At 43.1% G+C, this 27,427-nt stretch overlaps 1 protein-coding gene across 3 annotated transcripts in view; it reads left to right on the forward strand.

Moving 5' to 3' along the window:
- Positions 1 to 1,269: 1,269 nt before the first annotated feature.
- The window catches only part of Slco3a1 (solute carrier organic anion transporter family member 3A1), a 254,468-nt gene continuing 228,310 nt past the window's right edge, over positions 1,270 to 27,427 (forward strand). For 2 of the 3 annotated variants that reach the window (XM_048790314.1, XM_015493105.2), the window contains exon 1: positions 22,331 to 22,856. In XM_048790314.1, coding sequence (XP_048646271.1) covers positions 22,346 to 22,856 — 511 coding nt within the window. In that variant the 5' untranslated portion in view covers positions 22,331 to 22,345. Of the gene's footprint in view, positions 1,289 to 22,330; positions 22,857 to 27,427 lie in introns of those variants that run through there. The other variant, XM_048790315.1, reaches the window with a different exon arrangement.

Raw genomic sequence — 27,427 nt, forward strand, 5'->3', positions numbered from 1 at the left:
TCCTTGCACACATCCACCCCTGTGTTATTACCTCAGTGCATTTTCTCAGTGCTGGCTGGGAGGAAACTTGATCACTGGAGATGTTAACCAAGGCATGATCAGTTTCATCAGCAATTAACTTAAACTCCAAAGCTGTGCCTTTCACTGTGGATCCGCTTCTTAATGAAACAATGAAGGAGATGTCAAGAAGTTTAATATGGTGCTCTTTGCTGCAGAACACCGCTATCAGTGAAACCGATTACCAGGTTGGAGGATTTAAGACTGTTTTGCAATGAGTGTACTCCCTTGTATAGAAGGGGCTAGCTCAACCATATTGATCGTTCAGGGCCAGCACAGAGTGTTTTATAGAGACAGGATTCCATATGGAAGCTTTTTGTAAATGGAACTAACATTTGATTACTGGGAGAAAATCACTGTGACTTGCCATCTGGTTTCTCAGCCAATGCCATTGATTCATGGAGCTTCTAGTAGTTCTTAATAATCTGCCCCATTTCATATGATATGAGATATTGAAGCTATTTCCTTGACTTCCTCCAGTCTAAACATTGAGGGTTATTGCACCCGATATGCGCTCAGCTTCCTTCTGACTAATCTTTCCAGTTCCCAAGTACCATGGCATTTCTCTTTACAGGTTATTAAGTTATCTTGTGGTGTTTTGCATTTTTATTCTGTTCATCACTTCTAATAAATGCAAATCTTCCCCTGAGAGCCCACATAGATTTTTAAAGTAGGTAGATGGGGAACATTGAACCGCCTTCTCCCAGCCTCCGTCAAAATGACCAGTCCTTGCTCTTGTTTTTGAATAGGAAGCTGTTCGGTGAAACCACTCAGCCTGTTGGTGGTTTTGCTTCTCTAAAGGAGACTGAATCCCTCCAGTTCCCAGTGTTTGCCTTTCCCATTTGTTTCTCCTCCATTTCTGGAATTATAGCTAGCTCCAAAGATAATTGGCTAAAAGGAAAAACAAAGAGACATGGTTTAAGAGAACTCTTATGAAATATTTTCCATTCATAGCATGCTTCTAGAATTAAGGCAGGGACTTCCCAGTGTTTATGGAAATGATTCCAGCATAAGCATATGTGCCTTTTCCCCCTGTGCTCTATAAACCAGCACGTTCTTTCCTGGATAAGGGCTCAGAGTGACAGCCCCTGTCACAGAACTGAAGAAACTTTGATTTACCTGCCAACAAAAGAGTGTCGGCACAGTTGCTTCTCAGAGGGGGGATTCCAGGCAGAAGCCTCATGTGGAGTTACTTCTTTGTGGAGGGACATTCTGCCCAGTGTGACAAAGGGTGAGACTTGCATATCTTGTTTGTCATTAGGACATGCCGCATCTTAAAGAAAATGGTTAGAATTATACTTTGAAAATGCCTCTATGACATCAGGTGTGATTCTCCTGAGAGGTATCATGGGCGTAGGAGCCAGACAGTTCTGTGTTGGAATCCTATGTCTCTGCCACTTTCTAGCTGTGTGATCTTGGGGAAAGATGTATAACTTTTCTGGTCTTTAGTGTCCTCTTTAAAATGGAGACAATAATGACTCTCAGCATCTGGAAAGTTGTTAAAATTCACAATAATGGATGGTAAGTTCCTGCCACTGTTTGTCATTATTTATACAAATTGTTGCTTTTAAAGCAAAAACATTAAGCAGTTAAATGTTCCTGCTAATCTCTTAGCCTGGTTTTTCATGTGCATTGGAATAAAAGCAACAGCCTCTCCTGATTTCTGTTTCCTTCATCCCTGCTCTCTTGACTATCTCAGAACATGGTTGCAGGTGTTTTCCCTGCTGACAGAAATGTTGGGACTGGCAGCTGATAAAGGCGGTCTCCCTGGATGCTGGCGGCCCAGTGGATCAGCTTGTTCTCCTGCATGAAGCCAAGTCGACACTGCAGCCCAGGCCCTGGCAGCCACGTTCCACAGGCAGCACTGAAACTGGATAGATGTTCAAGGCCTCCAGTTGTGTTACTAAACCAGGCCCGTGTTACCCTACTGTGGTATGTTAGTCCCTAGAATGATGAATTTTGCAAAAGTAGTGAGTTTATTTATGAGTTGGCTGAGTATGCAGAAACAAGTAGAGCAAATTTCAAATCTGCCTTCCAGGGGAGAGGGTTTAGGGGAATTTATGGGACAGAAAACCAGGGCAGTGTGAGGCATTTGATGAAGGTGATAGAAGGTGTGTTAGTCAGCTTTATGTCACTGTGACTAAAATACCTGACTAGAATAACTCAGAGAAGGAAAAGTTTATTTTGGGCCCTTGGCTTCAGAGATTTCACTCAGTCCATGGTCAACTGACTCCATTGTTCTGAGCCTAAGGTAAAGCAGAACATCATGTCCAAAGAACGTGATGGAGAAAAGCTGCTCAGCTCATGGCAGCTAGAGAGAAGTAGAGAGACCATGGGGAGCCAGGGACAAGATATAGTCCAAGGACACAACCCCAGTTACCTACTTCTTCTAGCCACATCCCACCTGCCTATGGTTGTTACCACCCAGTGGTCCTTTTAAATTATGAATCCATTAAATGGATTAATCCACTAATGAGGTAATTGCTCCTGATCCAGTCATTTCACTTCTGAACAAAATATATATATATATATAATTTTTTAGTTGTAGTTGGACACAATACCTTTATTTTATCTATTTATTTTTATGTGGTGTGCTGAGGACTGAATCTAATGCTGGGTGAGCACTCTACCACTGAGCTACAACCCCAGCCCTCTGAACATTCTTACATGCTTTTTGAGGGAAACCTCATGTTCAGACCATAACAGGAGGTAAGGAAAAGTAAAATAATTGGTGGCCTGCACATTCATAATCAAACTTCATGGCTCTTCCTAAGACATGTGTTCAGAAGATGGTGATATTAGCATGTTCTGAGGATGGAGTTTTTTCCCTCTAACATCAAAACATTTATACAGGCCCATGTCAAAGGCTGGTGGTTTCAACCCATGTGAGCCACTCCAAGTTCCTGAGAAGCAACTCAGGCACTGTTACCATTATGAGCACTACATCTGAGGTATTATCTATAGTGAAGCTAATGGGAATATACTGCTTGGATTATACAACCTCTAAAATTGGTGACATAAGCAAGGAACTAAAAGCAAGTGAAGCTGGGTTTGGGGAGGTATTCAGGCTCTACCTTGGTTTCCATTTCAAGGCCCATTTCTTCTGTTCAGGAGTCCTGTGGTGGATCACACGTCAGGAGGAAGAGGAGTGCAGGTAGGGAAAAGGAGTTATAACTGCTGGGAAAGCCAGATGAAGTTGAGCATGAAAAGACATTTTTGCTTTAGATGCAGTTTTTTGATTCAAAATTTCATGATACGGAGGAAGCTCATGGTCATCGTTTGCTTCTGTTGTTCTTAGTTTGTGTGAAGGTGTCTCTTGGTACATCTTATTCTTAAGCATGAAGTTAGAGGGAGCTGGTATGACTCTATTAACATTATTGGGCTCTGGCATTCCCAGGGGATGTACCTGGCCTCCACCCATCACACACCAAACCCCCTATTTAAAACCAGAGCCACAACCCCATGTCACCAGGGCACATTGCAATATGCTGACAGCTCATTGGTTCAGGTTATGCAGTGGCCACTTCCTTGCTGAGGTTAAGAATGCCTTGTCCTGAGTATCCAACTAGAGAAATAATGCCTTCATTCTAGAAGCAGAATATCCTAGTCTTTCCAGATTGTGCATTTTCTTATGTGCTAAAATTTCTAACACCATCATAGACCTGCTCATCTGTGCAATTTCCCCAAACAGTGTGTCTCTCTTGGCTTCCTGCTTTTATTATACACAAGACATCTCATTTCTGTAATTGTTCTCCTTGTCAGGCCTGGTTCCATTATTCCTTGGTCTCTAGAGCCACTGGAACTGCTTCTGGAGGACAAAGAGACTGTATTCACTTCCTCTTTTCCAATTGATTTGGAAGAATTCAACTAAAGGAATTTGACCCTTAGATGTACAGGACACTAACGTCATGCTCAGAGGATTGGGTCCTCTCCTTCCCTTCACTATGAGACCCCAGAACATGAATTCTTAATGGAGGTGATACAACCCTATGGAGGGTGTGTGTGTGTGTGTGGAAATTGCTTCTTGTGGGTTGGGGGGATGGTAACTGTTACTGCCCCAGGGAATAAGTTAGGCTGCAGAGCTCATGGCTCACAAATATTTAGAGTCAGACTGGTAGAAAAATAGGTTTTATTCAAAGCTAGCTTTGAAGTCATATAGAAGAAACTTTCTGTTTCAAAACTGCATCTTCAGAGGTTCTGAGGGCCAGGAAAGCTTTTAAAATAGAAGAAGTGGCAAAATGGGACAAAAGGCAGAGAAGATAAATATGCAGATTTAGTTAGGCCATGTTAGATGGGCCTGGTGGGGACAATCTCCATGCTCAGCTTCCTTGGAGTCTCCCCAGTTGGGGGTGGGGGGCCAGCTCTCCAGCCTTTCAGCATGAGAAAGTTGTCCTCAATTTCAGTGGGGCTATTCATTTCAGTCTCTTGCAGAGGAGGCAAAATCTTGTTCTTTTTATGTAGATAACATAGGTATGCATACAATATATAAACAGACATACATTATGTCTGGAGTTTTAACAGTTCCTGGGAGGTAATTAGGAAGAAATGTGTAAAAAGACTGTTAGGGGGATAAAGAAAAAAAAGGTTAAAAGTTACTGCTATGAATTTTATTTGTGATGCCTTATATTATCTATTTATAAGACAGTGCCTAAAAGGAAATTCTCTGTTCTGTCCTTGGAATGAAGAAGCAGACAAGCGCAATCCGTGAAGAAGGAGAAGGCTCCTGGTATCCCTGCTGCAGAGCTATTCCAGCTGTATGGGGACAGCCACCCATGAGGCTTAATAACATGGGGGTCGTCGGTTTCAAAATTCTAACTCTTAGGTTTTCACATGTACCCCAGAGTCTTCTGGAACACTGGACATGGCTTGAGTGGTTCCTAAATAACCAGACCAACTCTAAGTCTGTAACGTCTGGTCACAACAAGGTGAGAGCATAGCTGTGAAGAGAAGCTGGTTCAGGGCCAGAGAGTAGGACTGCTCTGCAGGCTTTTTTTCTGACCAGCCCTCCCTTCACTGGCAGGAACTGGCCAACTGTGTGGTACCCGCTGTGTCCCCATCCATGCCCCTGCTTGTCCCACCTCTGTGTATCTGCTTGATAGGTTCTCTGCACTGAGAATGCCCTTCTTTGACCTTAACCCATCAATGCTTTATTAGTGTACAGAATCTGGCTCTAACAGTTCCTCCTCCAGGAATGCTTTCGTGGACCTCCCTCAACATTTCCCTATTTTCTTATGGCTTTTACTACGTTCTGCCTTATATTTTAGCCATTTGTATACTTGATGCCCTTCCCACTTTATTGAGGTATAATTTACATACCATCAGAGCTCATTCTGAGTATACTAATCAATCATTTCAACAGATTTGTAAACTTTGGCAACCATCATCACATTCAGTTTTAAAACATTTCCATGACTCTGTGGAGTGTGCTTGTGCTCGTTGACCGTTCTTACAGGAAACCTGCTTTCTTTTTGGCTTTGCCTTTTCTGGACATGCTGTATGTGTGGAATTATACAATATATAGTCTTTTTCATCTGGCTTCTTTCACTTAGCATTATCTTTTTGTGGTTAACCCATGTCATATCCTAGCATGTGTTAATAGTTTAACTTCATTACTAAATATTACTTCTTAGTGTTGGACTTCAGTGGATATTGGATTTATTAGACTGTGCTGGTATTAGCTTTATGGATATATCAGTTTGTTTCTGCTGTGACTGTTGATGGACATTTGGGTTGTGTCCAGTTTGGGGCTGTGATGCATAATGACACTCTTCCCAATCTTTGCAAAGATACATGTTTTCTTTTCTCTTGGACAGACACCTGAGAGTGGAATTGTTGGGCCCTGTGTACATGTATGTTTTAGCTTTTTAAGAAATTGTTCAACTGCTTTCCAAGTGACTGTAAGTATTTTCTCCTTTACATTCCCACAAGCTGAATGCCTGGTGTTGTCTGTATTTTTTTTTTTTAATATTCTAGTATATAGATAGTGGTATCTCATTGTGATTTTTAATTTGAATTTCCCTACGACTAGTGATGCCAAACATCTTTTCAAATGTTTACTAGGCATGTGCTTGCGCTTTTTGGTGAAATGTCTATTCAAATTATTTGCCTAGTTTAAGAATTGAGCTGTCTGTCATTTTATTGTTGAGTTGTAAGATTGATGGTGTTTTCCAAGTCATCTCTGTCATTACTGGTTTTCTGAGTAGTTGTTTTTATCATTTGGTTTTTGAGGGAACTAGGGATTGAACCCAGGAGCACTTTACCACTTAGCCACATTCCCAGACCATTTTTTTTTTTTTAAATTTTGAGATAGGGTCTTGCTAAGTTGCTTAGGGCCTCGCTATGTTGTTCAGATTGGCCTCAAACTTTGCGATTCACTATGCCTAGCTTGTTTTTATTTTATTCTTAAGTGGAATATGGTCCTTTCCAACTGTTAGGGTTGAATCATTTTGTTTCTCTTTTTATTTTGTCAATCTTTCCTTCAAGTATTTTGGGCTCTGTTATTAGGGTGATGTGGTTGATTTTACATCTGCCATTTTTGTGGTTTGTTTTCTGTCTCATTCTTTTTTTTTCCTCTCTTCCTTCTTTTATTGCCTTTATTGTGTTAAATATTTTAATTTCTTTGTTCTTTATGTTTTGAATTATTTTCTTAGGGACTGCATGTATAATATATACCTAGTTATCAAGGTCTCCTTTAGATCAGTGTTAACTGAATTCTTGTAGAATACAGAAATTTGTTCCAATCTAGCTCTGTTTCTTGCCCCTCCCATGTGTTATGATTGTCATATTTAGTATATTTATACATGTTGTGAATGTTGTGCTATTTTTCTGTGCAATCACATGCCTTTAAAATAAGTTAAATAAAGAGGAAAATTACATACATGTAACCTTTGTGTTTGCCCACATGGTTAACTTTTATGGTGTTCTTTATTTCTTAATGTAAGTGTGAGTTCCTGTAGGTGTCATTTTCTTTCCACCTGAAGGAATTTCTTTGGTATTCTGTGCAAGGAAGATCTACTAGCAGTGAATTCTTTGTCCTTATTTTCTAGGAACAGCTTTCTTTGTCTTCATTTTCAAAGGATAGTTTTGCTGACTATTGTTCTTGGTTGATAGATTTTTCTTTCACTGCTTCTACTGTTTTCTGGCCTAAGTTGTTTTTGATGAAAAGTGGCTGTTAATCTAATGGAGGATCCCTGGTATTGACGTGTCTTCTCCCACCCTTTCTCTGCTTTCAGTATTTTCTGTTGCCTTTTAACAGACTTTTTCTAGGTATGGATCTTTTAGTGTTTTTCCAACTTGGGGTTTATTGAACTTCTTGGATCTGTAGATTTATGCTTTTTACTACATTTTGAATCTTTGGGCCATTATTATTATTTTTATTTTTCTGCCTCCCTCTCTCCCTCCCTTCCTTATGGGTCTCCTCTTTCATGTATATTGGTATGCTTGATGGCATCCCAAAGGTCTCTGGAGGTTCTGTTCAGTTTCCTTCTTTGTTCTTCAGATTGGATAATACTGATTTATCACCAAATTCACTGATTCTTTCTCCAAACATCTCATATTTGATGCTGAGCTTCCATAAAGAATCTTTTCTTCATTGTACTTTTCAACTCCAGAATTTCCACTTGGTTCCTTTTTTTATCTTTATTAAGATTCTTTATTTGTTATTATCATCATGCTGATATTTGTCTTTAAACATGGATTTCTGTTGTTCTTTGGACATATTTGTTATAGGTGCTTTGAGACTTTGATGTCCAATGTTGAGGTCTCCTCTGAGATAATTTCATTTGAATGTTTTTTTTTCTTTCCTATCTGCTAAGGACCATATTTTTGTTTGTTTGTTGCACATCTTTTAATTTTCTGTTGAAAACTGGACATTTAAGATCATATCCTCTGGCACTTTTGAATTTGGCTTTCAAATCCCTGAAGGTTAGTTGTTGTTGTAATTTGTTTAATTACTTGCCTGGACTAAATCTGGGGAATCTTTAGTATATGGCTACTTGTATCTTGGTTCAGATTTTTGTTTTTATTCAAGTTTTAAATTATTTATTTTTAAGCTCGACTTTACAGGGTTTGCCTCTGTGTGCATTTAGTCAGTGGTTGGTCAGAGTTTGTATTCAAATGCCTTGACCACTAGGATTGAATTCAACATCAAGGCAGCTAGTACTTTCTTCTGGACTCTTTTGCTTGTCTTCTGTCTGTGCATACAGACTTATTGTCAACCAAGAATGAAAGTCTCCCCTCTCTCTAGCATTTGAGCATGATCTTCTGGTCAACCAGAGATGTAGAGACCCTTATGGCTAATCTTTCTCTTAAATTTCTGTCTAGTCTGTCAGTCTGTTGGTTGCCCTAGCCAGGACCACAACTTCTGGGGAGATGAGGAAGATTTCCTTCTTTGTTGCTATCAATCTTGGTATGATATCGCTCAGTGTGTAGTTGTTCATGTTCTATTGCAAACAAAGTGAATTCCCTTGGGTGGCTGGTTTGCATGACCAGCCCTGTGGGTTAGGACTACCATGCCAGCCTTCAACTGGGGTGGGGTGCTGGAGAGAAGGCAAGAACCAGATTCCCACTGGTTCTTACCCCGTTGTTCAGAAGTTGTTCATGAATAAATGCTCAGTTAGTTGTATGCTTTTAGTCTATTTCCTGAGACTTGAAATGGTTATTTTTAATAATTTGGTCCAGTTTTATCATTATTCTTTGATGAAAATATTTTACAAGCTTCTCAAATTGCTATTCCAGCCACATAATCTTTTCCTACCTTCTAGAGAGGAAAAATTGTATACCGGTTAAAAGTATGGACTCTGGCTCCAGATTGCCTGGGCTTGAGGCCTGGTCCTGTCCTTTGCCACCTACAAGACCTGGGCAAATCACTACACCTTGAGCCTTGGAGCCTCTGTTTCCTCATCTGTAGACTGGAATGACAATAGGACCTACCTAAGGAGAGTGCAATGGGTTAATGTATGTTGAGTGATAACAACAGTGTCCGGTACTGGAAATGCTATCTTGTTAACTTTTTTCATTGGTTCAGTGAGGGCAGAGACTGTCTTCCTGGGCACCTAGTCATTGGTCTGATGCTTTGCACATAATCAGCTCATCTGACCTTCCCATCACTTTTACTAAGTGATACTTGATATTCAGAGGACATGCGGGCAGTTCTCAGAGTAACTGCAGGTGTGAGGGGGAAAAGCAGCAGGGGAGCCCAGGAACAGATGGCCTGGTGCCTTGTTGAGGCTAAAGGTTGGTTGGTGAGTTTTTCTTCCCTCAGGAACTGTCACAAGGCTTAGTGCTTGTTCATAGGCACTGTTGAATTTGAGACCAGCTTGCTTGCATTTCCAAGCAGTTAATTAGCATAGCCACCACCACCATTTTAGAAGTTCCCTGACATCCTGCACATCTAGGAGCAAACAGAGCAACTTGGCTGAGATGCTGACTTAGGTACTTGTGCAAAGGGGAGGGACCACTGGGTCATGGTGGGAGGGCAGGGGATTGACTATGGGCATTCAGACTGTTTCTCAACCATGCAGAACCATAGCTGTGAGTGAGACATTGGTGGCTTTTCCTTCAGTGGACACAGCTGGGGTGAATGGATTGTGGGCTGAAGTCAGTCCTCAGGTACCACTTCAGAGGGGTACCTTTGTTCTGAATGGTGTGTGTCCTGCACTGCTGTATGTAGCCACCTGGCTTAGCCATCATGTATCCAGCTCTATGCTTAGGAGCAGGGTCCCAGACATGATAAGACAATACTTGTCTTTAAGGGGCTTTCAGCCTCCATGAGGGATAAGAGATGTTTTAAAATAATGACCACTGTGTGGGGGTCTGTATTGTACCATGGGGAAATATGAAGGCAGAAAAGCCTTCTGGGAGGAGGAGGAAGGATGTGAGCAGCCTATTGCTGGGTAAATTGGGATTTCCAAACTAAGTGGGATTGGGCTGGGGGATATTTGGTACATTTGAAGACTGGGGAATAAAAAAGATCCAGGCCAGTAGAGCAAAGTGCAAATACTAATTAGTGTAGGAGGGAGGCCAGAGGGGCAGAGTGTGGCAGGATCACAGCAGATCTGTCACCTCAAAGAACAGACTTTTCCAATTGGCAGAGCGTATCACTGGAGAGTTTTAAGTTTTTGGGGAATAACTCATGAGGATTGAGTGGGGAGTGGATGGGATGAGGTGAGACAGGAAAGTGGACACACTGGGAAGACCAGATACTATCTGGATGGGAACCTTGGGCTGACTACCTGCTTTCTGGGGCCTGGGTCTGTGCAGAGGTTGGTGAGGTGCTAATGTTCATGGAAGAAGGGTGAGAAGAGCAGAGATCTGTGCTGGGATCAGAAGAGTCTCGGTGCCATTACCACCTCGAGGTAGAGGGCCTGTCATCATCCGCTGCAGGTGTTTGGGGCACAGAGGTGCAGTGTGGCCAGAGAGCAAGAAAGATTGGGTGTCAAAAGTATGTAGGAGACAGAAAAATATCAGGATGTATGGCTGGATGTCACCTTGGAGAATTCCAGCCCTAGAGAACAAGAGAAGAGGAGGAGGAGAGGGCATAGACGGGAGGTAGGGAAAGAATCGGGGACAGCTAAGTTGTACCTGTCATAACAGAGAGTGGTCAGCTATGCTGGAGATCACGGAGAAACCTGATATGATGAAGACAGGAAAATAACAATCAAAGAAGTTGGAGGACATTGGGATTCTTTATCAACAGCAGCTTCCTGTGGCCACAGCACGGCAGTGATAGGAATGAGGAATGCCAACCCTGCATGGGATTGGCAGATAGAAAACAGGGAGCTGTGCCCAGCAAATGGGGACTTTCTTGATAATGCTTGTTAGAAGGAAAGGAGGAGGATGGCAATAACCAGAAAGGGGATTTCTGATTTAAAGTTGTTTTTACTTGGGTGAGAGTGGGGCGAGTGTGTGGATAGGGTAGGAATGGAGCCAGGGGAGGTGGGCGAGAGTGAAGAGGAAGAAACTAGGGCACAGCATTGATGGAGAAGGTTTTTTAGAGATGGGAGGGGATAGTGTAGGTAGAGGGATCTGTGATGAGCCAGAGAGGGGGCTGCTCTTACCTGAGTGGTGGTAAGGTGGGCACCCCTCTGCATATACCCTCTTTTATGGTTTGGATCTGTAATGTCCCCGTGGATGCTCATATGCTGAAAGCATGGTTCCAGTGCAGCAAGGTTCAGAGGTCTGGCTTTTGGGCAATGAGAGCTGCAATCTCATCAGTGGATTAATACATTCATGGGTTAATATTTTGAATGGACTACTGGATGGTAACTGTAGACAGGCGGGGTGTGGCCGGAGGAAGGAGGTCACTTGGGGCATGCCTTCTGGGATTATATCTTGACCCTGGCTCCTGTCTCTCTCTGCTTCCTGGCTGCCATGGCTGAGTAGCTTTCCTTTACCATATCCTGCCTTTATGTTCTGCCTCACCTGAGGTCCAGAGCAGTGGAGTTAGCTGGCATGCACTCTGTTAACCCTTCCTCTGAAGAGGATTCTCCACAACTAGCTCCAGCAGGAAGAGGCACTCTAGTCACATCATGCACTGATATTAACCTCTTCACTTCTGTGTTCAGTTATAAGCACATGTTTGGGTTCTTGTCTTGGTACCTATTGGTACAGCATTTTTAACACCTTGAACTTGTAACCTGCAGCCAAGAAATAGTAAACTGACTCATGAAGGAGTGGAACCAAGTAGCAATGTGTCTACTTTTCTTCTAACATTGGGGGCATGAAGCTGGACTGGGTGTCAGGGGACCTCCCCGTCATTGACAGGAGTGTGATCCTGGGTATGTGACTTCACTCATGTGGGTTTTGGGTTCCTTCCAGCTGACTGTGGAAAAGAGGCTGGATCAGCAACACCCACTTTTGCAGTGCTGTCTATTGGTCTTGCCATCAAGCACTATGTCTCAGGTGAAGCCGAGGGTATTTTGGCCCTAAATACACTCAAATAATGGGAAGGATTGACAGACAGATGAGAGCAGTGAGCTGGTGTGGACAGGTGGACAAGGTGAGCTCTTGATGTGTGTGGTTATTTCTTTCACAGCTTTGACACAAAATTAGACATCCTTATTCTTCTAGAAGCTTTTTAATGCTGCACATAAGCAGGTGCTGTTTGTTCTGACCTGTGTTTATCTTATACCAGGATGCACAAGCTTTACTAACTGTCTTATTTTCTTATCAGCTTATTTATGGGGTTCATTTCCAAAAGAGAATATAATTATGTGGAAGTAGATTATCTTGGTATTTAGGATTTAGCCTGTCTGATAAAGCTTGGTATGACCTGTGTGCTAAGTTGCTCTTGAAGAATTTTAATACAGTGATTTTGTACCCAAGCCTGGTGGAAGCAGTTTGTAAACAACTTGCTTCTGTGGAATTACAAGTAGAATTTGAGTTCAAGAAGAAGAAGAAATGAGGGGCTGGGGTTGTGGCTCAAAGGTAGAGCTCTCGCCTAGCATGCGCAAGGCCCTAGGTTTGATCCTCAACACCACATAAAACTAAACAAACAAAATAAAGGTATTGTGTCTAACCAAAAAATAAATATAAAAGAAGAAGAAGAAATGAAATGCATATGCTTAGCCCTGATATCTCAAACTATTACTCTAGTAGGGCCATATGAGATTCCTAGTAAGCAAAGCAAAAAGAAAAATAAAACTAGAAATAAGAATTAGTTCCTGTGAGAGGCAGAGCTTTTCCTAGCACTTGATTAAAAACATTTCTAAGATCAGCCTTGAAAATACACATGTATACACACACATACACACACACACACACGTTTTCAAGGAATGCCTACTTTTTCTAAAAAAAAAAAAAAAAAAAATTCTAAAAAATGTTCCAAGTTCAAGGGAATTTCTGAAAATGCTACATAATTATACTTTTGATGGATAATAGACAATGATCATTACCATTTGGAAAACTGTCATAAATTTTGTGGTAAAGAAAGCTATTTATTTTTGTTTAACCCAGAGCTATAAAAATTACATGTGCCCTCATTTATTCCTACATAATGTTTTAAATAATGACTAACTTTTCCTTTTTTAATAGAAAGTTTGGTTGTTAATTGCTTGGGGCCTGTCTGCTTGCCTGATTGTTCCCTTAGCCTTCCCACTTGGATCCAGGCTGTCTCACTGAAGCAGGGACACAGTGTTTGATCACTCGGGGGCTCTGGGATCCCTGGGGTCTTCATGGCCTTCAATGAGGTGGTTAGTTATCTTCTCCCTGCTCAGGTTCCTCATGGGTGTGATTGGGATGGTAATATTAAGCACCTTGTTGAATCATAGTGTAGAATACACCTGCTAGTGTGTGTAAAGCACTCAGTACTGTAGCTTAAATAATTAATATATGTTCGATCTAACTATAACTAACGGTGCCCCCATTCCAGAGTCTTCCCCATGCGGCTTTCCTTCCCCATTGCTGGGTACTTACTGTGCTATTTCTTTGGATACTGACTGTAAGTTTCTCTTTATTATGGTATAGAGAAACTTTATTCACCCTTTATGATCATTGCCTATTTCTACCGTGGCATCTCCATTACACAGGGCCAACATGGGGATAGAATATTAACAAACTTTGCATCTTCAGCCTCTGGATCAGAGCCAGGCACACAGCATAGGTACTCACTGTGGGGTTTTTCAATTCATCTGACAGTAAGCCAGGGCCCTAGAGCATATTCCAAAGGCTGATTCAGTGAAAACAATTCTGCCCAGGGTGTATATGTGTATGCATAGATTTTGTTAGTGTGTTAGACTAAAATCTTTCTTAAGACCATGTCTGGTCCTCTATACTTTTCAGTTGAAAGCTGAGGAAATCAGTTAATTCCTTTTGTTCTTGGATTTCTCTAATAAGAGAGATCTGGCACCATGTAAATTGTGAGTTGGAACAGTGTCTCAGTTGTTTTGTGAAAGGTGCTAAACACAAACTATTAATAAGAGTCGGCCTGATGCCAGGATATCTGTTAATGACTTTAAAGCTCAGGTACCAAGTGGGAGAACATTCTATTAGTTGACTCTACCCAGTAGGGATGGGGAGCCTTTGTTTTTCCATGATAGAGCAAAGAGCTACAGAGAAAAATCAATGAGAGATTTTTAAGCTTGAAGCAATTACATGGAGTGATTTTTAAAGAAGAAAATTATAAAATGTTACAATTAGAATAAATTGGAACATGAAAATTCACTGGATACAAGGAATAATTTGGGGGAAAAAAAAAAACAACCAAACCTGCCAATGTGTACTTTAAGGCCACTTAGGGAAGACAAGTGGGAGAGGAGAGATGAGAGAAACTAGGGGCATGAAGGAGGGAAATTCAAATGAGGGTCTGAAGATGCAAATAATGAAGTAGAGGAAAGTACAGGTCACAGCAGAAATGGAGTCTCTGAGACTATGGAGGCCTTTCCAAAGACAGGCAGGCCAAGGCTGTCACTCTCATTCAAGGTGATTAGAGAAAATGATAGTGCTCCTAAAAAAGCCAGATACAGATACAGAAGTGGCCCACAGGAGAGCAGGTAGCTCAGGATTCTGCTGCAATGAAGGGAAAAGCCATGTGCAGCTGTGTGCACACCTGCTGTCCCAGCGACCACCATGCAGAGCGTTTCTCCATTGGAACTTCATGACAAGATGTAAGGCTGGAATTGTCACCTCCATGTTATAGACTGCAAGGGGAGCGGCAGGCTAAGTACGGTGCTTAGTGTTACCCAGTTACTGTAAGGTTCTCAAATTGCACATGTTTCATTGCTAACCTCCCTATGAGAAGACATGTCCTTGGAACATCAGATAAGAAATGGGACTTGTTTTGAAATTACTTCCATGGGATTAAAAAACAAAAAGAAACTTACACCAAAACTGCCAAGAATGAATTTTCCATGTTAGCAACAGGAGTGCTTTATAAACTTGTTATCAGTGATGCTTTTGACATATGCTGGAGGCCAGAATCAATGTCTAAGGGATCCTCCACATAATTCTTACTCTGCTTTAAAAAAAAATAAAGCTTTAAAACCACACCCATTTATTCCAATTTTTCTGGGCCCAATATGGGCCAAGTCATCCCAGAAATAAAGCAGCTTTGACTGTCTTTCTTTCCTGATGGACTTGGGAAGCAGGAGGGAGGCTCTATGCCACCACAGCAAGTATAAGAGGCTATACCTGCTGTCCTCTGTGACCTGCTTCTGCAAACCTGGGATCCTGCAATTCACAAGTGAATGTGCTTTGTGTACAGTTCCCCTGGGGCATTAAATCACTCGCTCCAAGGAGCTACTCTTTAGATGAAAAACAGAAACATATAGTGGGCTTCACTCAGCTGATGAAATTGCTGTTGCTGCTTCATCATAGGGAAATGATTTCTGGGCTTATGGAGTTAAGCCCCTTCCCCCTATTTCACTATCAGAAGATATATCCTTGGCATGTCTGACCACAAACTCAAGTTATCTTGCAGATTGCTTTTGTAGGATTAAAACACCACCACCACCACCACGAACTGGCATTAAGTTTGTACCTAGAATGACTCTGTGTGTATCTTTTGGTAACAAGAGTGCTTCATAAACTTGTTAACAGTGGTTTGTGTTTTTATTACCAAAGGAAAAATGTGATTTCCTGTGGTGGATTTATGGAGAACTATTAGAACAGAGGTTTAACATTCTGCTTAGGTCTGTAGGCCACCATGTCTGGCCCGCTGCCTGATTTTTATAAATAAAGTTTTATTGAAACACTGCCATCTGTGTTGTCTATAAGTGCTGCTTTTATGCTATAATGGTGGAGATGAATAGTGATCATATGGCCTGGAAGTCTAAAATATGTACAGTCTGGCCCTTTACAGAAAGTGTGCCAAACTCTGTCCAGGAAACTCTGGGAGGAGGAACTACAGGTCTTTTGTAAGATTTCCATGAGCTTGACTTCTCTTGGGTTGTTGTTAGCATTTGCTCCCTGACAAGAGGCCCTTCTTTAGCCCATGCCTCCTGTCAGCTGCCAGGTCTATAAAATTTGACTTTAGAGACATCTCTCACACAGGTGGTCTTCTTGATGTCATACCAACAGTAACATGCTAAAGCCTCATTTCTTATTGGGACTTCATGATAGCTGCCTCAGCAGTCTCTCCTTACTCCATGCTGTATTATCCCGGAGAGGCAGTTCCTGCTCAAGAACTTCCCTTGGCTCCCCATTGACCTCCAAATCAAGAGCCAACTCAAGTCTTAAAGACTGTTTTATCTCAGACTATGCATGGTGCTCTGAAGCCACATAGTATTTCTGCCTTTCCCAGGTGAACTAAATTCTCCCTCCACTTGTGCCTCCTCGGTGCTACTGATCTTTGCTTCTGGAAGGTTGTAATAATTCCTTCCTTGCCAAATTTATTAAAAACCTAGTTTATCCTTGTTGTATCCCAGGTCTGTTTTTCCTCCACATACAGCCAAACATATGTTCTCATTCCCTTGAGCCCTTTGGCACTCTGACCCTGTTGTAGGCTGTGTTACTGGATTTTTTTCCTTCTGCTCTTCTCAGATTATCTCATAATCACAGGTTTCTTGCTCCACCCACAGAGCAGCACTTAGGTGTGTGGAAATGAATTTGAAGCTGTAGAACTCACAAAGACCAAGCCCACCAATGATGAGACTAGCTCTTTAATGTGTACCTACTGTGTGCCAGCTGCTCTGATGCATGACCTCATTAGCGCTCACAGTGATCTTGGGCACTGTGCTCTTTTGACACGATGAAGACTGAAAGGAAATGGAGTCATGTGAGGGAATAGGCAGGCAGGGCTTTCATTGGGGTTTCTACTTGGGAAAGGAGACACAGCTCCCACAGGAAGATGTCAGGCTAGCTCCTTTAAGGAAAGGGAGCTCATTTGACTGGTTTCTTGCAGGGGTGGAATATTAATTGGCTTTAGGAGTTACTCAAGCATTATTCCCTGTGTGAAAGATAAGTCAGTGATCAAGAGACCACATACAGGGTTCCCTGACTTGAACCAAGCAGAGCTGATGCTAGTTGAGAGTAGCACACATCAACCCTCTTGGGATCTGCTGTCAGGCCGTGAGCTAAGGCCCAGAAGTGTTGGTTCTTGTGTCAATCAACAGGAGTACTTACTGTTGTATCCAGGGCACAGGTGTGGAAACAGACTCAGAAGGATTGATTTGACCAAGTGTCCTCAAAGCCAGGTTGGAACTCCAGGCTCCCCTGCTACAAAACTCCACTGATAAGAGTAGGTGGCAGTGTTGTGGACATCCTTGCATCCATAACCCTCTGCGGTGTGCACACACATATACCTGTGCATGCACACTCCTCCACCTGCCTAGGTACTAGAGTCACCTGGGAATATTGAAAATATGGATGCCCAGGCCCACCTCTCATACATTCCATCAGTCTTAGTGAAGTTTGGAGCAGGCACTGTTTTCTTAAAATTCCCCAGGTGACTCCAGCCCAGACCTCAGCTCCACCACCCAAGCTATTGTAAGAATGTGGGCACATCTCTTGGGAGGCAATTTGGAGCTGCCACCGCTGACCTTAAGAATCTCTTGTCAAATGAGTGTTTTGTAACTTTGCTCCTTTTAAAGATGAGGAATGGTTCCTATGCACTTGCCCATGACTTCCAGGTACCTCCTGCACTATAGTACATATTTCAACATGGTCCAAAGTCCTTCTTTTGGAGCTAAGCACTCCTTCCTGTAGTTGGCCTGAACATGATGCACAAACCCTCAAAGGTGAGCCATCCAATGCATTCCACAGGTGGGAACTGTCTCTGAACTGCAAATGAGAAAGAAGTACTTTCCATTCATGTCAAATCAAACCCTTTCATCTTCTAAATGGGGCCAGGATGGCTGAGGGAAGGAAGGCCAAACAAACACCTTCTCAGACTTACCCAGGCCTGATGAATCAAAAACTCTGGGGGGTGCCAGGTGTGGAGCCACTGTAATCCCAGTGGCTCAAGAGACCAAGGCAGGAGGATGACAAGTTTGAAGACAGCCTCAGCAACTTAGTGAGGCCCTACCCAACTTACTAACTAACCCTTTCTCAGAAAGAAAAGGTGGGGGGTACTGGGAATGTGGGTCAGTGGTTAAGCATCCTTGACTTCAACACCTGGTACTAAAAGCCAAAACAAAACTCTGGAGGTGGAGCACCAGCACTCTGGGAGTGACTTTGTTGCCATTAGAAGTGGAGAACCATAACCCTACATTGATATTGAGTGTGTTTCTGGATGATCAGGGTAATTCAGCTCCAACAGGGCATCAGACACTGGGGGCTCTGTAAAACCTCATGCTAGGGCTGGAGGTATAGCCCAGTGGTAGTGTGCTTGCCTAGCATGTGCAAAGCCCTGTCTTCAATCCCGAATACCACTAAACATATCCCCCCCCAAAAAAACCCCCTGTATTCCTCTTATTCTTCCAGGCATTATCTCAAGGCTGGGGAATCCATGATTTTAACAAGTGCTGCAGCAAATTGTAAAATGCAAGAATATTTTTTTGAATCAAGGTAGTAGAAATCGGATAAATATTGCATTCTTTTTAATAATAACTTCATTTCTACTTGGCCCTGGGTCAGGGCATTTCCTCTTTCCTTCTCCCCCTGGAGTTGCTGCCCCTTCATCTCCAATTATCAAGATGTTTTCCATTAGTCCTTTTACCCATTAAGTAAAGACAGTCACCCTTTAGAATGCAGCTTCTTCATTGCCGGATTGTTCACTGCCACATAAAAGCCACAAGTGGCTTTTATGGCCTCATGCATACTTAATTAGTCCATCTTCTCAAAATTGTGTTTTAAATGAGTGAAGACATTAGCCTCTGATCTAATTGATCCACAAAGCATCACTTCAGAATGTTTGCATAACTTATCTGTGATGGACAGGCATTGCTGAGTCCTGTAAAGGGCCACAGGTCAAGGAGAGAAAGACTCAGCTATTTCGTGTCACTCCTGGAGGTGCTCTGCAAAGAGCAGGTTTGAGCCAGGACAGAGAGCTGCAGGCATTATCTGTCTCCAGTGGTATTATTTTGTGTTTTGCCCACAGCTGTCTCTGTCCCCACCAGTCTTATCTGTCATCATCAACAAGCACACCTGCGTGATATTTTATGATGGAGTGCACCTGCTGAAATGGAGCAGTTGTCACGTGTCAGATATGCTGTCTAGGGTGCATGTCATCATGCCTCATGGCAGAAATGAAATATAATTGGAGCTTCAGTCTTTCCACCCACTTTGTTGCCCTTCACTCCCATGGTGGAGGTCGCTGGGCACATCCACAGGTTTGGATCTTAAATGTCCCCAGAGGCCCACACATTAGAGACTTGGTTGCCAGCCCATGGCACTATGGTGGAAATTTTAGGAAGTGGGGCCTAGTGGGAGGAAGGGGGATCATTGGGGGTGTTCCCTTGAAGGCAAACTGGAACCCTGGCCTGCCTCCCCCATCTCCCCCTTCCTGGCCATCCTGAGGTGTCCAGCTTTCTCCACCACACACTGCCCACCATAATATCCTGTCTGGCAACAGGGCCAAGCAACCATGGACTGAATTCCATAAATTTTCCCTTTTGTTGTTTGTCTCAGGTCTGTTGTCATAGGGCAGAAACCTAACACACCATCAGACTACTCAAAGTGGCTCTGTCACACTTGGGTGGTTCTGCCTAGATTCATCCCGGCCTCACTTCTGCATCTAGGCTGTTCTGGGTGACTTTCAAGACAGCACAAAAGCCTTGATAGAATCCCCTGAGGCCCCTACCCAGCCTTTGGACTGCCTGCCTTTTTGGTCCTACACTGCTTTCCGTGTTATCTACCTGTGAGAATTTATTCCATCCTGTGTGTTTGTGTTATGTTGGAAAGAAAAAAAATGACTAAATGAAGCCTGTGTTGGGTGTATTTGAGAGCCATTTTGATGAGGTCAGAAGCAGCTACACTTTTTTCAACAACTGCAAATACTTGGCATTTGAAAAATAACTATCTAATCATATAACTAGGGCTGAATGAGTTGGAGCTGGCCTGGCCTTGGCTTGGTTAGAAAGCACAGTGGAAATAGGAATCTCAATTGGAACCCTGGTGACAGAGGGTGTACGTAGATGTTAGACTTCTGTAGTGCTGTCCCACTATCAGTGCTGACAGTGAGACCCCCACAATATGTCATTATGTTAGCCATGTTAGAATCAGCTGGTGAGCTTTAACAACACCCCAGGATCCCAGGCTGCTCCCTGGACCAACTGAAACAGAAACGCCTCCAGAGACCATATACCTGAAGTTGTCAATGCTCCCCAGCTGCTTTCAATCTTCAGGTGGGCTGGGAACCATTGGGCTAAAGGATCCAGTTTAAATGTGTATGGTTGAAAAGAAGGCAAAGAGGAATTGGCTCTTTACACTGGTCTTTTTAAAGTATGGGTAAATAGAGACATACTGACCTTCACAGGTGCACAAATGTGCATAGGTGTATGTGTATGGACATTGCAGGGAGGTTGGGTATGCATGGATGTTTACAGATGTGTCCCTGTTTGTACATTGGGAGGGAAGCTAGCTCCTTGTGACTCTTTTTCCTGCCTTGCTTTAGCAGCACACACCTAATTGGTCAGCCAACCCAACCCTGTCTGCCTATAATATACAACTCTGTGCCTAAAATGCGTCTCACATCTTTTTCTGTTTATTTCCATTGGTGCTGTGTTTGTGGGGGTCTTTTCTTTTCCCTTCCCCCATTAACAGCTCAGTTCTTTTCTTTATTGACATTCATTTCTTCATTCTTCCAGCATCCATTGGCCATACTGGGTGAGACCCTTATGCTCTTTAAAAATCTTGGATGCTCCCTGGTGCTCACAGTTAAATGAGCATAACGGTGATAATAGTAATAGTTATTGTTTACCTCACATTTACACATATGCATGGCTTATTCTTGGCACTAGCTCTGGGAGGTTACATTGTTATCCCCTGTTTTACAGATGGGAAAGCTAAAGTCCAGAGTGACTTGGCCAAAATCACCCAGAGTCAGGATGTACCCAGGAGGTCCAGCCAGAGCCCTGACTTGGCCTGCTGTCTCCATTGTGCTTTGCTGTCTCTCTATATGCTCCTGCAACCAATGGAACCAACAGAGTTCGCATACATTATTTCTAATTGTCACACCGGTCTCGCCAGGTGGATGCCATGATTCCTATTTTACAGAATCGGGGCTGGGGGAGATTAAGTAATGTGACTGAGGCCACAGAGCTTATTAAGGAAATAGCAGAGGTTCACCAGGTTTTTCTCTGTCCATGATGTGCATTCTTTCTAGCACATGGCTCGGGATAGCTTGAGTTCCTCATGGCGGTTGCTCGCAACCCCCGTTCCAATGATTCTCCATTCTGAACTGCTGCTGCTGGCTTTGGCTCATGCCCTTTCTTTTGCCTAAAGTGCTCTTCCCTGCCCATGAGGGCCTTGATCGAGGCCATCTCCCACAGCAGGGATGCTTGAATTTCCTGTAATATCCTTCATGGAACTTGCAAAGGAGAGGGATGCTTGCTCATCTTCCTTGTCTCTTAAGAAACCCCATAAAAAGGCTTCTCTGCTTGGTACCCCAGTGTGAGGTTTGCTTCAGGAATGGAGCCTCCAGTCAATTTGGGCACACATATACCTTCCTGTTAGGTGGCCTTTCAAAGCCAGGTGCCTCTTTCTCATTTTCCCCAGCCTTTATGTCTAGGGCATTGCCAGGCAAACAGCAAATGTTCAGTAAATATTTGTTAAATGTAGAGCAGACAAGAATACAAAGGTGGGAAAACCATAAAAATACTGCATCTGAAGGTCCTTGGTAGGGCTGTAGTGTTTAGAATAGTCAGGAGTGTGTTTACCTGATGGCCTTTAGAGAAATGTACATCATGTGGAAATTCCCAGAAGAAAGCAGAACTAACAATTATCCTGAGATAATCTAGCTTGTCTATTTGCCATTTAGGTTTTTGTTTATTTATTTTGCTTAGGCTTTGCAAAGACCTCCTGAAAGAGCCTGTACTTCTATTGTCTCCCAGCATGAACTGTATAGCATGCATTTGCATAGGTTACATGCATATGGAATCTCTTGTCAAGTGTTTTGTAACTTTGCTCCTTTTAAAGATGCAACTGTGGACTTTAGGGCTTCTTTCGAACTTCATGGGCTCTAAGTGGTGGAAGCACCTGGGATAGGGAAATTAGAGAACCTCTCAAGGTGCAAACAGGCGCCCAGAAAACGGCCTTGCTATTATGAAAGTGAATTTTTAACCATTGAACTGGGGTTATCATACTTAGTAAATAATTTTTTTCTGGTTCTTTGGGTTTCCATCTGCCTTTTTGCAACGGTACCAATGTCAGGTGGGTGGGAGGGTCCAGGAAGGGCAGAGTGGATGCCCCCTCGATGACTGTTTGGATGGGCTTTGAAATGTCCTTTCACCTCTCCCAGGTGAGCGTCCTGACCACCCTGGAGCGCAGGTTCAACCTGCAGAGCGCAGACGTGGGTGTGATCGCCAGCAGCTTCGAGATTGGAAACCTGGCGCTCATCCTCTTCGTGAGCTACTTCGGGGCACGCGGACACCGCCCTCGCCTCATCGGCTGCGGTGGTATCGTCATGGCGCTGGGCGCACTGCTCTCGGCACTGCCAGAGTTCCTGACCCACCAGTACAAGTACGAGGCTGGCGAGATCCGCTGGGGCGCTGAGGGCCGGGACGTCTGCGCTGCCAACGGCTCAGGTGGCGACGAGGGGCCCGACCCTGACCTCATCTGCCGCAACAGGACGGCCACCAACATGATGTACTTGCTGCTCATTGGGGCCCAGGTGCTCCTGGGCATCGGTGCTACCCCCGTGCAGCCCCTGGGGGTCTCCTACATCGACGACCACGTGCGGAGGAAGGACTCCTCACTTTACATAGGTAGGAGCTGCCCCTGCTGGGTGTGTGTGCACTCGCAACCAGAGTGTGTTGACCTTTGGGACAAAAGTCGGCCAGGTACTTTGGTATCGCTGGGGCATTGATTCTCAGTCTTGTCTGCACATCTGCAGGGTTTGAAAGATACTGATGCTGGGGTTGCCCCTCCTCTCCCCAAAATTCTATAGTGTAGTTAGTTGATCTAAGATGTAACCTGGGGTGGAGCATTTTTTTTGTTTAAAGCTTCCCAGGTGATTCTCATGTGCATAATTTAGCTCCACTGCGTTGGAACCTTAACAGACTTCACATGGGAAGACATGACCAGGGAAAGTTTTCGTATTTTATCTTTGTGTGTGTCTATGTTGTGGGGGTGGGGAGCCGCAGGGAGCTGTTTACTCTTAGTCACCAATTAAAACAATCTCTTGGGCAGTGTTCTTTTTTAGCTCCAAAGGAGGGTTCATTGCTGGCATTTGGTATAATTCAAAGTTGGTGATTTCTGATAAATGTTTTCAACAATGTGGATATGGGCAGGAACTGGATATTTAGGAAGAAATAAAGGATTTGCATATTTTAAAAAATTATTTTGCACTGTTCTAGTTTCTGATATTTTATATAGGAAAGACAGAAGTACCTGTAGGTCTAGGGTTAACAGTGACATTGCAAGTTGCTTGTGTGGCACTATTTGGAAGGTTGAAGGCTGCCCAGCTGAGCATCTCCATCTTCTTATTTACCAAGTGTAATTTTGCCTTCTTTAAGCCGTTGGATTGTTCTGACCTGTCCCTAGTCACTGAGTCCTAAGCTTTGAAACAATTAACTGTCTGGGAAAGCTTTGTGCCTCCCATATGCAGTGTGCCTTGAGGTGTAAAGTTAATTATAATATGTAGGTTTAAGTTAAAATAGAATTTGAACCAAATTTAACATAAAGCTTGATGTCTGCAAGTTTTCACCTGACACTGCCCAAGGTTTCTGAGATAAAGTGGCTTGGAAAGGGTACATACCAGAGTGCTGATCTTCCTCTGTGGCATTCTGTCCCAGCTGTGGAGTGGAGGGCTTTCATGAACAACTGTGTTGCAAATAGATGTTTCTGCTCCCTGTGAAGGGGATGTTCTGGATGGGAAAGGTAGAGAGTTTGTGTCTCCTCATCCACAGAAGGAGTGCTGGTGGCCTAGATGTAACTCAGGACTGCTCAGCAAAGATGGCTATTCCCTCATATGGTTAGGAGGGGCATGGTGGGGTGGGGACTGAGGTAATCATTTAGCTTTTGCTGCTGCTAGAACTTCAGTGGAAGGTACATCATATGAATCCATTGCAGATCAGGACCTAGACTACAGCATGTAACAAAGAAAGGTCTCCTGAGCTCCAGTCAGACAACTGGTCTCTGACTTGACTACTGTTATCTTAGGACCCCAGTGGAGTTGTTTTCTGGTAGCAGTAATAGCAAGCAGTTAAACCAGGGAAAGTTTTCGTATTTTATCTTTGTGTGTGTCTATGTTGGGGGGGGGGGCGCAAGGAGCTGTTTACTCTTAGTCACCAATTAAAACAATCTCCTGGACAGTGTTCTGCCCAGTGCAATCTCCAATGCAGGGAAAGAAATAGGAAGTGAAAAGTTGAGTTCTTATCTCTGATGATGGAACCAAGGAGAAAAATCTCTCTTTAATTGCCCCTGAATTCATACTGGTGCTAATTCACCTCTGCTTGAGGCTTGCAGCCGCAGTCTCTGAACCCTTTTCTAGAAGGATACTCTGAGAAGTTAGGCTCTGATATCTCCTCCACTGCATGGGTTGGCTTTTATGTGCAAAACTTCAGGATGAGGAAGAGTTTTGACTTTGGATGTGGGAGGTGAAGGTGTGAACAGTAGGGCTTACCATTCTTGGGAAGGGGCCTTCTTCAGTTCTGAGGTGTAGTTTATGGGATTTGCAGTGAGTTTTTGGTAGGAAGAGGATTTCAATTGAATTTCTGCTCAGGCTTCTGTTTTTCTCTATGATAGTTAAATCGAGTTGGTTGAGTGTCTATTTGCATGGTGCATGGACATCTTAGTGGCTCTTGTGTCTCTGATTAGATTCCAAAATGTGTCAGTGTACAGCTGTGGAGATGGCTGCTCTGAGTCTCTCTGAAATGATTTCATGCATCTGCTTATCAGGAACAGCAGAGAGTAAGCTTTTTGCACAGACTGGCCTCAGTAGGTGGCTTTTATTCCATGCATGGGTCAAATTCTCCACGAACAATTTAAGAAGACCATAACATATGCAGAGAATAACTGGTTCGTTCATTTACTGTATGAGTCATAAAATAGTTTTTATGATCATGAGAATGTTTCAGCATTTATCTCCTCTAATTGGGTGCTTGTTCCTGAAGCCACTTTGCTTCAGAAAGGATCCATGGGATATATGGCCTAAGAGACGAGGGATATCTGAAGGAATGACCTGGGACCATAGATATAAATGTGAGCTCACTGGAATATAATTATATGTGTGTGTCTCCTGTTTCTCGCTCTTACAAAGCTTGTCTGGAGAGAGGCCTGTGAATCATTTGGTCACATGCCTAAAGGGTGACACTGGATTAGTGATCTAAAGGATTTAAAATATTGCACATGTAAAACAAAGGCTTGTTTACAAGCAGTCTTTTCTTGAGTGTGCTGGGGGAAAGAATGATCAGCATGCCCTGCCCAGGCTGCAGTTCACTGGTGATGAGACCTGCCTCTGGGTTGGCCATATAGTAGGTCACCAGATGGGTATAGTCTGTACATTTGTGGCTGGGTCAGAGGCGAGGCCTTAACACTTAAGGAAAAGTGAAGTTATCTATCTTGAGTGAGGCTGAAAAGTCTCACTGAAACGACTATTTGCTTTGGCCTCTTGTGGCCGAGCTATTGCCAACCTCCTGAATTCCTGGATGGGCCATTCATGGGGACCTTCTCTGGCTGCCACCATTCTGCAGTTGGTTCTTTCTAGTGTCAGGAAGGAGCCAGAGGAGCTTATTATCAGGGGACAAAACTGGATGAATGGGGACTCAACTCTGCTGGCAGGCTTTTCAGTACAGCACCATTGCAGAGCTCAGCCTCACAGGGCGGCCAGATAATGACTCGTGGGTGGCACGTGGCACTCTTTGTTCCTAGAGGAACTGAATGGGCAGGGTGTTGGTGGAACCCATTTGGTTCCCGCTGAGGTCCAAGAATTGATCCTTTGGGAGTCTAGTCATGTCTCTAGCTAGCGCCATGTTGTGACCTTCCTTTAGTGCAGTTTTCTTAGCTGCCCTTTGTTTTTCCAAATTTAAAATACAGCAAGTCGTATTTGATTTTCTGAGGGGTGGGGGAATGATGTAATGGGCTACTTTACTATGTTCTTTCACTAGATTTCTACATTAGTTGGTTGCCTTTTTGTTTTTGAGGAGGAGGAAAAAGGTGAAAGAATAGTAAAGATTTTTAAAGTAACTTTATTCCTAGTTAAAAAGTCATACAAGTTCACTATTGGCAACTTCACAAATACAGAAAAGGAGAATAGTTAATTCTAGTTTTGTGGTGTATGGCATTCTAATCTCATTTTCTGCATTGGTTCTTTTTTTTACAAGAAACTGTTTATAATAAACAGTATTTTGTAATTTCATTTATTTTAATATTTCATGAACATTTCATTATTTTACTAAATATTCTATGACATTATTGGTGCATACTAGTATTCCCTTGTGAATATATGCCATACCATTTATTGCTCTGTTAGAAATCAGTTTTCAAAACTTTTGCTGCTCAATATGAAGCATACAGGTAAACTGTGATACTTAGAGGTAAAGAAACTTGTCCAAGATCATTTATCTGGATGGGGCTGGAGTCTGGGTCTGAGAGTGCTGCTTATTTCAGGTGCATCTGAGATCTGCTCACAAGGCAGGGGTTTGTATGGGAGTCAAGGGTGGTTCAGAGTCAGGAGCAAGTTAGGGTGTTTCACAAGACACCCTGAAACCTTCAGGAAATAAAATTCCTGGGAGCCAGGAAGGGTAGGAAGACAGCACTCTGCCTTAAATTTAAGCCAATAGGTGCTGTTTGCATGGAAACTAAGTGTCAAAGTCAGAATGAAGAATTGGGGGAAAGATGGGGAGACTAGAGGGACATCATAGAAGATCACATCCCTGTTTCCTGGTGCTTTGAGTAGAGATGGGTGTCAATCAGAGCTGAGACTTCTGGAACAGGTGAGCTGATTTATTTCATCTTCTGCTTCAGCAGTTTGGACACTATAGTATCACGTGGCCATTCATTCCATTTCCAAATTGCAATACCATTTGGAAGTTTTCCTTAGGTTGTGTTAGAAATCTGCCTTCTTATAAGTTTCCCTACCCTTATTCTGCCTTCTGGACCTACCATGAAAACTACTGATCCTTCTATATTTCAGTGACCTTGCTGAGCACCAACCTTACATGGGTAGGGAGAGGTTGCCTAAAATTTAGCTCTTATGTGCTAAGATCTTGTTTCTTATTTAATGGGTTTCTGCCACACCTTTGCTGGGATGCCTAGGCCAGGAGACAAAACCAGATGCATCTTAGTTTGTGAGGGTAAGTCTAACAAAGTACAGCACACTGGGCAGCTTAAGCAA

The sequence above is a fragment of the Marmota marmota genome, unplaced genomic scaffold (genome assembly GCF_001458135.2).
Source record: "Marmota marmota marmota unplaced genomic scaffold, marMar, whole genome shotgun sequence".
NCBI lineage: Eukaryota > Metazoa > Chordata > Mammalia > Rodentia > Sciuridae > Marmota > Marmota marmota.